At 38.5% G+C, this 12,190-nt stretch overlaps 1 protein-coding gene across 1 annotated transcript in view; it reads left to right on the top strand.

Moving 5' to 3' along the window:
• NUP205 (nucleoporin 205) overlaps positions 1 to 12,190 on the top strand; it is an 80,093-nt gene that overhangs the window by 26,535 nt on the left and 41,368 nt on the right. The window contains exons 14-19 of the mRNA XM_027538906.1: positions 3,807 to 3,857; positions 4,379 to 4,588; positions 8,176 to 8,275; positions 8,714 to 8,851; positions 9,965 to 10,154; positions 11,128 to 11,248. Of these exons, the coding sequence (XP_027394707.1) occupies positions 3,807 to 3,857; positions 4,379 to 4,588; positions 8,176 to 8,275; positions 8,714 to 8,851; positions 9,965 to 10,154; positions 11,128 to 11,248 (810 nt within the window). The remainder of the gene's footprint in view (positions 1 to 3,806; positions 3,858 to 4,378; positions 4,589 to 8,175; positions 8,276 to 8,713; positions 8,852 to 9,964; positions 10,155 to 11,127; positions 11,249 to 12,190) is intronic.

The following is a 12,190-nucleotide window of genomic DNA, read 5'->3' as shown; positions in this document are numbered from 1 at the left end:
GATATGTGCGGGGAGACGCTGGGCCACTTTTCTTTCAGTATTGATACTTCATTGTTTTCATTCAGAAGCGTGTCAGCGCTTATTATTGTCCTCAGTGCTTCGGTTCAATTTAGTCGCTCAGTCGTGTCCGACTCGTTGTGACCCCATGGACTGCAGCACACCAGGCCTCCCTGTCCATCACCAACTCCCGGAGTTTACCCAAACTCAGGTCCATTGAGTCGGTGATGCCATCCAGCCATCTCATCCTCTGTTGTCCCCTTCTCTTCCTGGCTTCAATCTTTCCCAGCATCAAGGGCTTTTCCAATGAGTCACTTCTTTGCATCAGGTGGCCACTGTATTGGAGTTTCAGCTTCAACATCAGTCTTTCCAATGAATATTCAGGTGTAATTTCCTTTAGGATGGACTGGTTGGATCTCCTTGCAATCCAAGGGACTCTTTTTTTTTTTTTAAAACCAAGGGACTCTTAAGAGTCTTCAACACCACAGTTCAAAGGCATCAATTCGTTGGAGCTCAGCTTTCTTTATAGTCCAACTCTCACATCCATACATGACCACTGGAAAAACCATAGCCTTGACTAGATGGACGTTTGTTGGCAAAGTAATGTCTCTGCTTTTGAATATGCTGTCTAGGTTGGTCATAACTTCCTTCCAAGGAGTAAGCATTTTTTAACCTCATGGCTGCAGTCACCATCTGAAGTGATTTTGGAGCCCCCCAAAATAAAGTCTGTCACTCTTTCCACTGTTCCCCCATCTGTTTGCCATGAAGTGATGGGACCAGAGGCCATGATCTTAGTGTTCTGAATGTTGAGTTTTAAGCCAGCTTTTTCACTCTCCTTTTTGACGTTCATCAAGAGGCTCTTTAGTTCTTCACTTTCTGCCATAAGGGTGGTGTCATCTGCATATCTGATGTTATTGATATTTCTCCCGGCAATCTTGATTCCAGCTTGTGCTTTATCCACCCAGCGTTTCTCATGATGTACTCTGCATATAAGTTAAATAAGCAGGGTGACAATCTACAGCCTTGACGTACTCCTTTCCCGATTTGGAACCAGTCTGTTTTTCCATGTCCAGTTCTAACTGTTGCTTCCTGACCTGCATATAGGTTTCTCAAGAGACAGGTCAGGTGGTCTGGTATTCCCATATCTTTCACAATTTTCCATAGTTGATTGTGATCTACACAGTCAAAGGCTTTGGCATAGTCAATAAAGCAGAAATAGATGTTTTTCTGGAACTCTCTATTTTTTGATGATCCAGCAGATGTTGGCAATTTGATCTCTGGTTCCTTTGCCTTTTCTAAAACCAGCTTGAACATCTAGAAGTTCATGGTTCACGTATTGCTGAAGCCTGGCTTGGAGAATTTTGAGCATTGCTTTACTAGCATGTGAGATGAGTGCAATTGTGCAGTAGTTTGAGCATTCTTTGGCATTGCCTTTCTTTGGGATTGGAATGAAAACTGACCTTTTCCAGTCCTGTGGTCACTGCTGAGTTTTCCAAATTTGCTGGCATATTGAGTGCAGCACTTTCACAGCATCATCTTTTAGGATTTGGAATAGCTCAATTGGAATTCCATCACCTCCACCAGCTTTGTTCATAGTGATGCTTCCTAAGGCCCACTTAACTTCACATTCCAGGATGTCTGGCTCTAGGTGAGTGATCACACCATTGTGATTATCTGGGTTGTGAAGATCTGTTTTGTATAGTTCTTCTGTGTATTCTTGTTACCTTTCTTAGTATCTTCTGCTTCTGTTAGGTCCATACCATTTCTGTCCTTTATTAAGCCCATCTTTGCATGAAATATTCCCTTGGTATCTCTCATTTTCTTGAAGAGATCTCTAGTCTTTCCCATTCTATTGTTTTCCTCTATTTCTTTGCATTGATCACTGAGGAAAGCTTTCTTATCTCTCCTTGCTATTCTTTGGAACTCTGCATTCAAATGGGTATATCTTTCCTTTTCTCCTTTGCTTTTCGCTTCTTTTCACAGCTATTTATAAGGCCTCCTCCGACAGCCATTTTGGTTTTTTGCATTTCTTTTTCTTGGGGATGGTCTTGATCCCCTCCTCCTGTACAGTGTCATGAACCTTCATCCATAGTTCTTCAGGCACTCTGTCTATCAGATCTAGTCCCTTAAATCTGCTTCTCACTTCCACTGTATAATTGCAAGGGATTTGATTTAGGTCATACCTGAATGGTCTAGTGGTTTTCCCTACTTTCTTCAGTTTCAGTCTGAATTTGGCAATAAGGAGTTCATAATCTGAGCCACAGTCAGCTCCCAGTCTTATTTTTGCTCACTCTATAGAGCTTCTCCATCTCTGGCTGAGAAGAGTATAATCAGTCTGATTTAGGTGTTGACCATCTGGTGATGTCCATGTGTAGAGTCTTCTCTTGTGTTGTTGGAAGAGGGTGTTTTCTATGACCAGTGCGTTCTCCTGGCAAAACTATTAGCCTTTGCCCTGCTTCATTCTGTACTCCAAGACCAAATTTGCCTGTTACTGCAGGTGTTTCTTGACTTCCTACTTTTGCATTCCAGTCCCCTGTAATTAAAACAACATCTTTTTTGAGTGTTAGTTCTAGAAAATCTTGCAGGTCTTCATAGAACTCTTGAACTTCATGTTCTTCAGCATTACTGGTCAGGGCATAGACATGGATTACTGTGATAGTGAATGGTTTGCCTTAGAAAGAAACAGAGATCATTCTGTCGTTTTTGAGATTGCATCCAAGGACTGCATTTTGAACTTGTTTGTCGACTGTGATGGCTACTCCATTTTTCCTAAGGGATTCTTGCCCACAGCAGTAGATATAATGGTCATCTGAGTTAAATTCACCCATTCCAGTCCATTTTAGTTCACTGATTCCTAAAGTGTCAATGTTCACTCTTGCCATCTCCTGTTTGACCTTGATTCATGGACCTAACATTCCAGGTTCCTATGCAGTATTGCCCTTTACATCATTGGATCTTGCTTCCATCACAAGTCACATCCACAACTGGGTGGTGTTTTTGCTTTGGCTCCGTCTCTTCATTCTTTCTGGAGTTATTTCTCCACTGATGTCTTGTAGCTTATTGGGCACCTGCTGACCTGGAGAGTTCATCTTTCAGTGTCCTATCTTTTTGCCCTTTCATACTGTCCATGGGGTTCTCAAGTGGTTTGCCATTCCCTTCTCCAGTGGACCACATTCTGTCAGTCCTGAGTGCTTAGTGCTTCTTTATTCCTGAGATATGTGTGATTGGGTTTAGACATTTCTGTCTTAGATAAGGCTTTTTTTTTTCCTTAAAGAGGATTACACCTAATAGTGGAATTTGCAAAAAATAAAGTATTGACATTGAGTATAATTATTATATACCAGACTATTTATGCCTCCAGCAAGGTCAGGACAGAACTTCTTAACCCAAAACTTCTGTTCACATAAGAGACCTGTTCTTAACAAATTTACTTCTTGTTTTTTTGGTGCCAACAGTAGGGCTGGTTGTGAACAAGACTAGTGTCTTGAACATTGGTGAGATTTCATCCCATAAATCCTTTTAAGGTTTATGCCTAAAATATCTGAGAATAAATTTGTTGAAAATACATCTTGTGTGCACTTAAGAAATTACCAGTTTTCTGAAGCCCAAGTAATTGGAAGTTCTCCCTGAATGTGGACACAGTTGCTCATGAAAGTTCACTGGAGACTTCTCGGTTGTCATTTCTGATCGACACTAAGACGTACAGATGTGGTGGGTGATGTACGTGACTATTATATTATTGAAAGCCACTGATTTTCACTGATCAATGAGGAATGCTGCTAACAGCACATTCTTCTTATTATTTTAAGATACTGCAGACCGTTCGGGTTCCAAGCCAGAGGCAAGCTATTGGTATTGAGGTAAAAGTTTCCTTTTAGTTTAAATTCTATAGTCATGCATTCACATGATTAAAAGACTAAGAAAAATATATTCTTACCGTATTAAGTTTCTGTAGTTTTCAAATTTGATGTGTTTTCATTTGAGGATTTTCTGTGTTGAAATGTAGATGAAACTTTATGAAAGAGATCAAAACACTTTTGGTTTCAGAGCTGGAAAAGTATGTTAGTGGCAGCCATCAAGACTGAAAGTTTGGTTTGAACTCAGTTTAATTTGGCTACTTGGGTCAGCTGTGAAGTGTGAATTTACTTGTTTAAGTTTCCTTTTTTCTCTCTATGCCCCCTTCCTCTTTTTTTTAAAAGAAACATTTGATATCTGTTTTTAACTTTTGTATCTTTACCTTTAAATAGAAAAATGGTAATGTCTTTGTGGGTCTTTGAGTGTGATAGTATACCGGTAGTAATGAGTTAAAGTCTGAAAAATGCTTTGCACTTTAAAGCTAGTGGTTTTATGTTACTGAATTTCCTTTATTTTTCTTTGGAAGGTGGAACTAAATGAAATAGAATCCCGGTGTGAAGAATACCCTTTAACTCGCGCCTTTTGCCAGCTAATTAGTATCCTGGTGGAGAGCTCCTTTCCTTCTAATCTGGGTGCTGGACTGCGGCCCCCTGGTTTTGACCCTTATTTGCAGTTCCTGCGAGATTCTGTGTTTCTCCGATTCCGTACAAGGGCTTACCGGAGAGCAGCTGAAAAGGTTATGTTCAGAGAAAAACTTTTGTCTCCTTATTTATTTTATTGCTGCTTTTTCTTTTATTAGAGGTATGAGATGCTGTAAATTCATTTTAGCTTTTGAAAGTAAAATTTATAGTCTTACACTGACATATCCATTGTCTGATTGGTTTAAATGTATTAAAAAATACATTCAAGCATTAAAACCAAAGCACTGACTCTTTAGTGATCAGTAATTTAATTGATTTATAACAGAGAAGCACACTGCTGGCTTTTTGTATGATGATGCTTTGATCATGGTCTCAAAGAGGGGAGAGTGTTACTATTTGCTTTATAAAATACAGTACAATTTAAGAAATGAGGGTTATGCATTTTCAAGAACACATCTCGTGCTCAAAGCAGGATAAGTACCCTTGCCACGTAAGTTTGATTTCTTTAGTTTATCTTCAGAAGTCCTTGTTTTCTAAATTTCTGTTCTTAGTTTTTCTCTCAACTTTTTCCCAGTTTGCTCATGTAATTTTCAGATTTGAGTCTGGTTATACCAAAAAAAAAAAAAATGTGTGCATCCCTCATAGCTAAGTTGGTAAAGAATCTGCCTGCAGTGCAGGGGACCTGGGTTCGATTCTTGGGTTGGGGAGATCTCCTGGAGAAGGAAATGGCAACCCACTCCAGTATTCTTGCCTGGAGAATCCCAGGGACCGAGGAGCCTGGTGGTCTACAGTCCATGGGGTCGCAAGAGTAGGACATGACTTAACTACTGAATCACCAACCATCACCACCATTTAATTGATATGAAGTCATAGTCATTAAATCCGTAATTGAACAAATTTTGACCAAAATTGAACCAAAAATGATATACCTTTGGCAGTTGGAAATACACTATCCTTTATTGGGATGATTTAGGTTAAGGATTGAAATAAGTTTTAACTTGCACATCAATTAATATTGGTTAGTAAGTAGCCCTTCTGGGTTGTGGAGTCTTGGCTTAGTGGGAAGGCACACTGTGGTTCATTAGATATATAAGCCTTGGAGAGAGGCCGAGGGAACACTGACATTTATGCTCATATTTGGTCTCGTAGTACACTCACAACTGAGCTTTTGTATGTATCATCTTATGTAATTATAATAGTATTGAGAGGCAGGTACTATTAATATTCCCATTTTACAGATGGAGGCTTAGCAAGGTTAAGGAACTTGCCTAAGGTCCAGGACCAGGATTTGAACCTAGGACTCCGATTCCAGATCTAAGCTCATAACCACTAAGCTGTGTAAGAGACCCTTTCAGGTTCTGACGTAATTCACTTTAGTCTATAATACTGTTTATTGGTTCACAGAATACCCTCGCGGACAGAATACCTTACAGGGACATTTCTAGTTTGTTTTTATAGTTTGCCGTTTTTGAACCTGTTGGGTTTGTTTGTTGTATTAATGATTATAAAATAATTTAGTTCATGCTACTTTGGGAAATTAGGAAAATACAGAAAAATTTGTGAAGAAATTACATCACCCATAATCTTGTTACCAAAGGAAGGGATAACTGCTTTTATTCTTTTTCCTTTGCATATCTACTTAAATTGAAACATTTAGTGATATTAGCTTATATCCCTTTTTGGCCACTAAACATAGTATTTGAGGATTTTTTTCATGCTATTAAAGATTCTTTGAGAAGAGTCTTTTTAATGACTGCATAATCATTACTTGTATCTCGTATAGCTTATTTTTCATTGCCATATTATTGGACATAGTTAGTTTCTAATATTTAGTCCCAGATAGCTGAAGTTTATTTTTTGTCAGTTGCTTTATAAGTTTTGCTTCTCATGTGGCTAAAAATCAATACCAACAGGGGTATATGTTTTACTAAAGGCCTGCTGCTGCTGCTGCTGCTGCTGCTAAGTCGCTTCAGTCCGACTCTGTGCGACCCCATAGACGGCAGCCCACCAGGCTCCCCCGTCCTTGGGATTCTCCAGGCAAGAACACTGGAGTGGGTTGCCATTTCCTTCTCCAATGCATGAAAGTGAAAAGTGAAAGTGAAGTCGCTCAGTCGTGTCCGACTCTTAGTGACCCCATGGACTGCAGCCCATCAGGCTCCTCCGTCCATGGGATCCGCCAGGCAAGAGTACTGGAGTGGGGTGCCTTTGCCTTCTTCACTAAAGGCAACATTAACATGTATTTCCTTATTGGATGAAAGCATTAGTAGCAGTCATGCCTTATTAATAAAAGTCATTTAAGATGGATAATGGATGCTAACAATTGCAGTCTCTTCAACAAAATGTTCTGATACTTCTTGGCATTTCTTTTAAATATCTTACTTGCTTTTTCTTAAAAAGGTCAGTTATGACCTAAGGATTTAGAGCTTTAGTAAGCCACTCATTTTCTGTGCTTAGTATTTTTCACCCATGCATTTTTATATTTCTAGCACTGCTTCTCTTCCAGCTACCAATGATTTCCTAACATATTACCCTAAGAAAATTTCCCTCAATTTTTTGAATTTATTTCACTAGAAAGTCTTTTTTAGGTTTAATTTATGTTGTTGTATTTTAGAACACTAGCTTGTCACAAAAACAGTGCTTTGGATTGAGAGAAATAAATATAAACAGTGTTTGAGGCAGCATATATATTTAGTAATCCTAAAGTCCATTATCATGTGGTGATAAACATTTTTTATTTAAATGATTTTGGAAAACTTAGAAAATAGAGAAAAATGAGTAATTAAAATAATTTAAAATTAAGATTGTCATAGTCCTAGTTTTAAAAATCTGCTTTGATAAAATCATATGCAGTGGAAATAATGACTAAAGTAATAATTTTAAAAACCACTGTCTACAGTTACTAGACTCAGCCTTATTAAAATTTTATGTAGTAGATATTTTTAAACAGTTTAATTTTACTGTCTGTACAGTTATGTCTGTACAGTATATTTTCCCTTTGGCATAAATATTTTTCCTTAGTGTTACATAGCTTTTAAAAACATTTTAAACAAAGAGGTAAAGATGAGGTCATTTGGAGGAAGCCTACCAGTGATTCTTAACTTTGGCTAGAGCTGTGAACACTGCTCTGGGAATTAGAAGTGCGGGGCTGGACCTCCAGCATGTTGGCTGCCAAGCTTTCTGGTCTCGGGAAATCATTCAGTGCTCTGAGCTTCCCTTACTTCACCTGCAGAATAAGAGTTGATGAGATGTTTTCTCAGATCCTGTCCAGCTGAGATCCTTAGAGAAACTGAATGTTTGACGCTTTTGGAGAAGTGTTCAAACGTGATGGTTTTTCATTATAGATTGAGGTAGATTTATGAACTAAATTTATAAATTTTAATTTATAAATGGAACCCTATATGGATAGATATTGGGTGCTTTAGATTTGTTATCAAAGCTCAAATATCTGCTGTAGAAATGTTTCTTTTACTAATTTTTTTATACCTGTTTTACTTTGAAAAACTAACCAGTCCACTGTCCTTTAGCAAAACAAAGCAGAATGAATTGGGCTTTCTATATTGCTTCAAGAAAGTAGAAAAGGGGCTTCACACATTTTCTGGAGGAAAGTGAGAGGGATGAAAAAGTTACCCAGTCTATCACCTTGAACTGTTATTGTTACTGAAATATTTGTGTCTTTCTGTAGTGGGAAGTTGCTGAGGTTGTTCTGGAGGTGTTTTATAAATTGCTCAGAGATTATGAACCTCAACTTGAAGATTTTGTGGATCAGTTTGTGGAACTACAAGGTAGTTTAATTCTGTCACTTTCAAACAAAGTGTCAGCTGTCTATAAACCTATTTATAATTTATAAGTTACTATGCATAAGATGTAAATTACTTCTGGTTATAAACTAAATTATAATTTTATGTGTTTTGTTACATTGTTTTAGTCATTTTGATTGTTCTAAGCAAGAGAAAATAAAGTAAAATTTCACCGAATGAAAGAGTAAGAACATTGCCTACAGATTAATGAGTTACATATCAGTGTACCATGTGAACCAACTACTATGTGCAGATCAGCCCTTGTGGAAATAACCATTGTATATAGTTTGGGTCACTGTCTCTAAGTTGAAGCTTGCTTCATTTGTTTAGATATTATTTAATTTACAAATCTCATGTTTCATAAAAAGGATGTGACAAGAATACTAATTCACCATCTCTTGGACTATGTTATGTTCTATTTAGGAGAAGAAATAATAGCCTATAAGCCGCCGGGATTTAGTCTGATGTATCACCTTCTGAATGAGTCACCCATGTTGGAGCTTGCCCTTAGTTTACTAGAGGAAGGTGTTAAACAGCTTGATACCTATGCTCCTTTCCCTGGTATGTGCCTGAATGTCGCCATAGCTTGAAAACAGTTTTGCTGTTTTTGTCGTGTGTAAATTAAAGCTTTGAAGTAGATGACCTCTGAACTTCTTTTCACCATAAGATTTCCTCTGTATCTACATGTTGTTTTAGTGAGTCATATCATGAAAGTAAATTAAAAGTGAGAGCAGACTGAAATACAGAGACTCTCATTATAACTGTCTTATTGCAGGGTCTTTGGTAGGTAATCATAGTTCTCTCTTACAACTGTAACATCTCTAAATTTAAAGTACTTTTTGTTTTGTTTTCTCCATTGTATTTGTAAAAGCATTTACTATAGTGTGTGGTATGTGGTGTTCAATAAATTTCATTTACTATTACTATAAGTTATTATTATTTATTAAGTGCTTACTATGCACTTGGCAATTTTAAAAGCTCATTACATGTATTAATATATTTAATCTGTATGAAAGGCCTGTGTGGTAGATGATATTATTTCCATTTAATGAATAAGGAAATCGATGCATGAAGGGGTTTCTCTTCTTTCTCCAGGGTCAAGGCTATGATTTGAACTTAGGTAATTTGACTCCAGAGCCCATGAGTTTTAAGTGTGAATGGTGGCACTCTATGTAGCCCTTGTTCATATTTTCTGCCTCTTTGTTTTCCACATTTTCCACGGTGGTTATGTATTATTCTAAATCAGCTTCTCAGCCTCAGCACCACTGGCATTTTTGGCAGAATAATTCTTTAGTGTGGAGGCTGTCCTGTGTGTTGTAGACCTCTACCCACTAGAGGCCTGTACTGCATCCCTTGCTGTGACAATCAAAAGTCTCCAGATATTGCCAGATGTCCTCTGGGGCCAGACTCACTCCCATCTGAGAACTCTGTTCTAAATAATTAGGGAAAGAATGCAGGAAAAATTACTGAGAAGCCATTGCATTAAACTAATCTGAGTCACAACAGTTACAGTGACTTGTCTGAGTGAGCAGTTCTGTGAAGTTAACTGCTAAAGGTTTGAAGACTTGAGGACTTTTTGAATCTGGAACTTCCCCTTTTTCTTGTTTTCCTGAGAATTGATTCTGAGTTTCTGAGATTCGTGTAGAACTCTCTAACTTTGATTTTGCTCTGTAGGAAAGAAGCACCTGGAGAAAGCAGTGCAGCATTGCCTTGCACTTCTCAATCTTACTCTGCAGAAGGAAAACCTCTTCATGGATCTGCTGAGAGAGAGTCAGCTGGCTCTGATCGTCTCTCCTTTAGAACAGCTATTACAGGGAATCAATCCCAGAACCAAGAAGGCAGATAATGTGGTGAACATTGCCAGGTGAGTTCCTTGTGTAGGTAGAGAAATGACGACGTGAATCAGATGGCATTCTAACTTTGATGTCCAAATCTGATCAGATCTGTAAGGCATCACTTAAGCATTTTTTTGGTCTCATTTTATTATTGTCTTCTTCTGCGACTCTGATTTTAATGACTCTGAACCTTGTAATTTCTTTTTCTTCTTTCTAATTTATTTTGTGCCCTAAATATTTCAAAGTATAAAATGACGAAATCTTAATATTGTCTCCTGTAGGGAAGTTGGATGTTTGGGGAATATAGGGCTGGGGAGCAAACTTTTCATTGTGTGTGTTTGAGCCTCTCGTCGTTTGCTGGCAGTGCTTAGTGTTCAGTAAATGATGGACACATCATCCCAGTCTCTGCCTTCAGCTTTACATCATAGCATTCTCCTTGTGTGTGTGGCTGTGTCTACTTTTCCCTTTTTTATAAGGCTATCAGTCATTGAATTAGGGCTCTCCCTAATGGTCTCATCTTTACTTGGTTAATTATATCTTCAAAGACTCTTTCTAAATAAGATCATTCTGGGTTTGGCTATCAACATGTGAATTTTGGGGAAACACCATTCAACCCATTACAAGGTTGCTCAGTCACTTCAGTCTTGTCTGACCCTTGCGACTCTGAACTGTAGCCCAAGAGGCTTCTCTGTCCGTGGGATTTTCCAGGCAAGAATACTGGAGTGGGTTGCCATGCCCTCTTCCAGGGGTTCTTCCCAACCCAGGGATTGAACCCAAGTCTCCTGTGTTTCCTGCATTGCAGGCAGATTCTTTACCACTGAGCCACTGGTGAAGCCCCCATAACAGGTTACATCTAGTTATTGATAGAAGGGGAAACCTTTGTCTAACTTACCAAAAGTGCAGTATGGGTAGGAGAGCCCTGGTTGTGAATGTTCTGTATTGAGTATAGTAAGAAGCAAAAATTTCATCACATTGATCCTCAAATGTTTTCTTGTTTTAAAGATACCTGTATCATGGCAATACTAATCCAGAATTGGCTTTTGAAAGTGCCAAGATCCTCTGCTGTATCTCTTGCAATTCCAATATTCAAATAAAATTGGTTGGAGATTTCACACATGACCAGGTAACTAACTGATTTTGTTATTGCTTTTCTTATTATTTTTTTGGTACATCCAGAATACATCTTATTCTTGTGTGTGGGAAAATTCTGAGAGTAAGTATATTTGTATATGATGGATGAAAGCCTACCATGTACTGGGCTATGATTTGTGTTTGACAATAATACCATTCCCAGGGATACTCTTAATATGTATACTTATTATAGTATGTAACTGTATGGCCTAAGGAGACCGTTTAATGTGCTTCCACAAGCACGTTAAAGGGCAGGTGAGGTTTGTAAGTGCGCCTTCTGTCTGTTTTTTGCATCCTTTGTTTCACTCTTCCTCAGTTGCCTCTGTGCTGAGTGAGCCTCTGCAGTTTTGATTTCACTGCTGTGAGTTGTCTGCTTTTGTGGTGGTTTTTTTGTTGTTGTTTGCCGTTGGTTAGTTGCTAACTCATGTCCAAGTCTTTGTGACCCTGTGGACTGTAGCATGCCTGACTCCTGGTACATGGGATTTCCCAGGCGAGAATACTGGAGTGAGTTGCCATTTCTTTCTCCAGGGGATCTCCCACTCCACAGGGGTGGAACCTGTGTCTCCTGCATTGGCAGTCAGATTCATTACCACTGAGCTACCAGGGAAGCCTCTGTGGCTTTTTGGTGACCCACAGTTGTGTCACTTCATTTGATACACTGTAGAGTGTTTTAGATGTTTTCCTCTTTTAGTCTAGTTCTCTTTCTATTCACTGAATAGCTATAATTGGAGAATCTGTTATTTTTCTTTCTCTTTATAGACATTCCTCCCCTTGTGTATTTTATGCTGGAAATTACTGCTCTAGCTAGTTGACGAATACTATTGGGTTTTGGTATTTTGAAACAGGGACTCTTTTGGCGTTTTGAATGGGACATATCTTCATTTTGAGCGTAACTGTCTCTCAAATTGCAGGACTTTTAGCATCCCTGGTCCCC

The sequence above is a fragment of the Bos indicus x Bos taurus genome, chromosome 4 (genome assembly GCF_003369695.1).
Source record: "Bos indicus x Bos taurus breed Angus x Brahman F1 hybrid chromosome 4, Bos_hybrid_MaternalHap_v2.0, whole genome shotgun sequence".
Taxonomy (NCBI): Eukaryota; Metazoa; Chordata; class Mammalia; order Artiodactyla; family Bovidae; genus Bos; species Bos indicus x Bos taurus.
The sequence above is the reverse complement of the archived record's forward strand: the minus strand, read 5'-3'. Positions and strand labels throughout refer to the sequence as shown.